Source organism: Pantherophis guttatus, chromosome 9 (assembly GCF_059756535.1).
Source record: "Pantherophis guttatus breed Tessera chromosome 9, ASM5975653v1, whole genome shotgun sequence".
In the NCBI taxonomy this organism is placed as follows: Eukaryota; Metazoa; Chordata; class Lepidosauria; order Squamata; family Colubridae; genus Pantherophis; species Pantherophis guttatus.
This window is the reverse complement of record NC_142071.1, coordinates 23,027,076-23,029,554: the sequence shown is the minus strand read 5'-3', so window position 1 is coordinate 23,029,554 and position 2,479 is coordinate 23,027,076. Positions and strand designations below refer to the sequence as shown.

The following is a 2,479-nucleotide window of genomic DNA, read 5'->3' as shown; positions in this document are numbered from 1 at the left end:
GCCTACAATCATGTTCACAAACACTCCAGGTCCATGACAGTTTGAAGTTACAAAGGCACTGGAAAAAGTGACTTATGACCATTTTTTTCACACTTACGACCATTGCAGCATCGCCAGGGTCACTTGATCAAAATTCAGATGCTTGGCAACTGACTCATACTTATGACAGTTGCAGTATCCTGGGATCACGTGATCCCCTTTTGTTGAGTTGCATTTTGAAGTTTTACATGGTTTGCAACCTCATTACTCCATGAATGGTAAAAAGTCACTGGTTCTGCCTAAACCAGTCGCTTCCATAGAAGGAATAAGAACATGGTAAGGAGTAAGAAGCTTTCAAGAAGAGACTGGACTGCCATCTGTCAAAAATGGTGTAGGGTCTCCTGCTTGGGCGGGGGGTTGGGCTAGAAGACCTACAAGTTGTCCCTTCCAACTCTGTCAATCTGTATCTGTAATGTTGTTGAACTGCAACTCCTAGCACCTTAAATCATTGGCCAAGATGTTTGGAGTTTTGATGATTGAGCTAGTTGAGGTCAGCGAATTCCAACAGAGCCTGCTCTCTTCCATGTTATCACTATTAATACTTTGATCAACTATAACTACCCATTGGATCTTAAATTTAAATGAGATCTTGTGATCCAGGTTGGGATTCAAAAATATGCAATTATGGCATTTGGGTAGGTAATAGCTGGAAGCCAGATGTCTTCTCAATATTATTCCCCACTCTTCAAAAATTGAACCTTTTCCTGAAACAGTTACAAGTCTGACTTTAATTATCTCTTCAGAGCATAAACCTTTCCGTTTCATCTGGGTTTTTTTTTTTAAAAAAAATTATTATTGTAAAATTGGATTTTGGTATCTGCAGCGACATCTTTAGATTGAAGCCATTCGCTTATGTGCCGGGTATACATTTCTTTCTTTTTTTTGATGTAAAACATTTTTGAAGTATTGGGGGAAAGTCGTATAAAAATATTTTAATAAAGCAAATTGAAAAGAGCTCTGCCTCCTTCTATTCTTCTTAGCAGCAACGTTTGACGTTCAGCAGTGCTTCGGGGGCGGGTCAAACACACACACACACACAAACAAACACACACACACACAAATGGAGAAGACAACATCTTTAAAAGAACTGCCAGAATCTTGACGTCTAGTTGGCAGGACTATCAAATGCATCGTGTGAAGGGCTTTTAGTCAATTGGGAGGCAGAGATGCTGCCAAGACAGCAGCCTGCAGGTAACACAACCTAGCAAAGACCAGAAGCTTTTGTCAGTCAAAGAAATAAGTGGTTTTCCTAGCAACTTGATAGCAGGTTCTGAGAATAATCATCCCGTTGACTGTCAGCCGCTGCATACATTTTTTTTACAGGACTTTGGTTATGTTTCAAGTCTGTCGCGGCTTGCTGGGCAGCTGGATTTGAGAGCTGAGCATTAAACACTGTATTTTATCCGCTTTAAACTTATTCAGGCGTGGGAAAGGATAACTCTGTGTATGTGTGTGTTTTGTTTTGTTTTTTAGAAGTTGTTGTGGCCCGTCAGCGGCCTGTGCAGCTGGTAGCTGATTCCGATAGTGAGGAGGCTGGTGTGGTGCTGCGCCAGCAGCCTGTGCAGCTGGCACTCAAGTCGGACAATGAGGAGGCTGGAGAAGATGTGGTGCCAGGGGTGGGGATTCAGCCAGGACCTTCAGAACCTCCAGAAGCTCCCTTAAGTGAAGAGGAAGAAGAGGAGGAGCCTCTTCTCGATGCACGAGCGCGCAGAGCTGTTAAAAGGCAGGAGTGGCTGCTCAGGAGGAGGCCTCCTCAAGAGTAAGGCTTGGGGCTAATTGGTCACTCCCTTAGCCTATTTAAGGAGGAACACCGACTGAAGCAATTTGCAGGGAACAACTTTGTTCACATACCTTCGTGTCTTGTCTTGCTTATCTTATCAGCTTCCTGCAAATTGCTTCTGGACATTCTGCCAACCACAGTAAGCTTTCAATTATTATTCTTTGAATTCTTGGCGGCTATTAATGCAGTTAATTAACAGCCATTGTTGTAAAATACTGGTTTATTTAGTAAACTAAGGTTTGTACAGACTTTATGTGTGCTGTGTTCTTTGGGTCCGTAGCTGGGGCAGAATAGAAGTATTATTAATCCACAGAATCAGAAGAGAAGCTGGCTGGGGTTTTAAATGAAGGACATTCTTCTAATAAAACCCCCCAAACTTCCTTTTCATGTAAGTTTTCTATGGATGGGCAACCTGATGTTCTCCAGATGTTCTGGACAATAACTCTCCTAGGTCCCTTGTTATTTGCCATGCTGACCAAGCTGAGGATATTTCAAGTTTAAACATCTGGAAGGTGCCAGGTTGCTGTCCCTTGTCGAAGCAGACGTTAAAAGGAAGAAGAGGTCAAACAGTAACAGTAACAGAGTTGGAAGGGACCTTGGAGGTCAACTAGTCCAACCCCCTGCTCACACAGGAGACCTATACCAGGGATTCGGGCTGCC

General features: G+C 43.0%; 1 protein-coding gene across 1 annotated transcript; it reads left to right on the top strand.

Annotated features, from left to right (window-relative positions):
• Positions 1 to 996: 996 nt before the first annotated feature.
• On the top strand, positions 997 to 2,068 carry LOC148112502 (uncharacterized). The gene is made up of 2 exons (XM_087875865.1): positions 997 to 1,230; positions 1,513 to 2,068. The coding sequence occupies exons 1-2, from the start codon at positions 1,206 to 1,208 to the stop codon at positions 1,800 to 1,802; spliced, it is 315 nt and encodes a 104-aa protein (XP_087731991.1). The 5' UTR covers positions 997 to 1,205; the 3' UTR covers positions 1,803 to 2,068.
• The last annotated feature ends 411 nt before the right edge of the window (positions 2,069 to 2,479 follow it).

Coding starts and splice junctions, on each gene's coding strand:
- LOC148112502 (XM_087875865.1), top strand. CDS start 1,206: ATGCTGCCAAGACAGCAGCCTGCAG. Junction 1,231..1,512: donor GCCAAGACAGCAGCCTGCAG/GTAACACAACCT, acceptor TTTGTTTTTTAG/AAGTTGTTGTGGCCCGTCAG.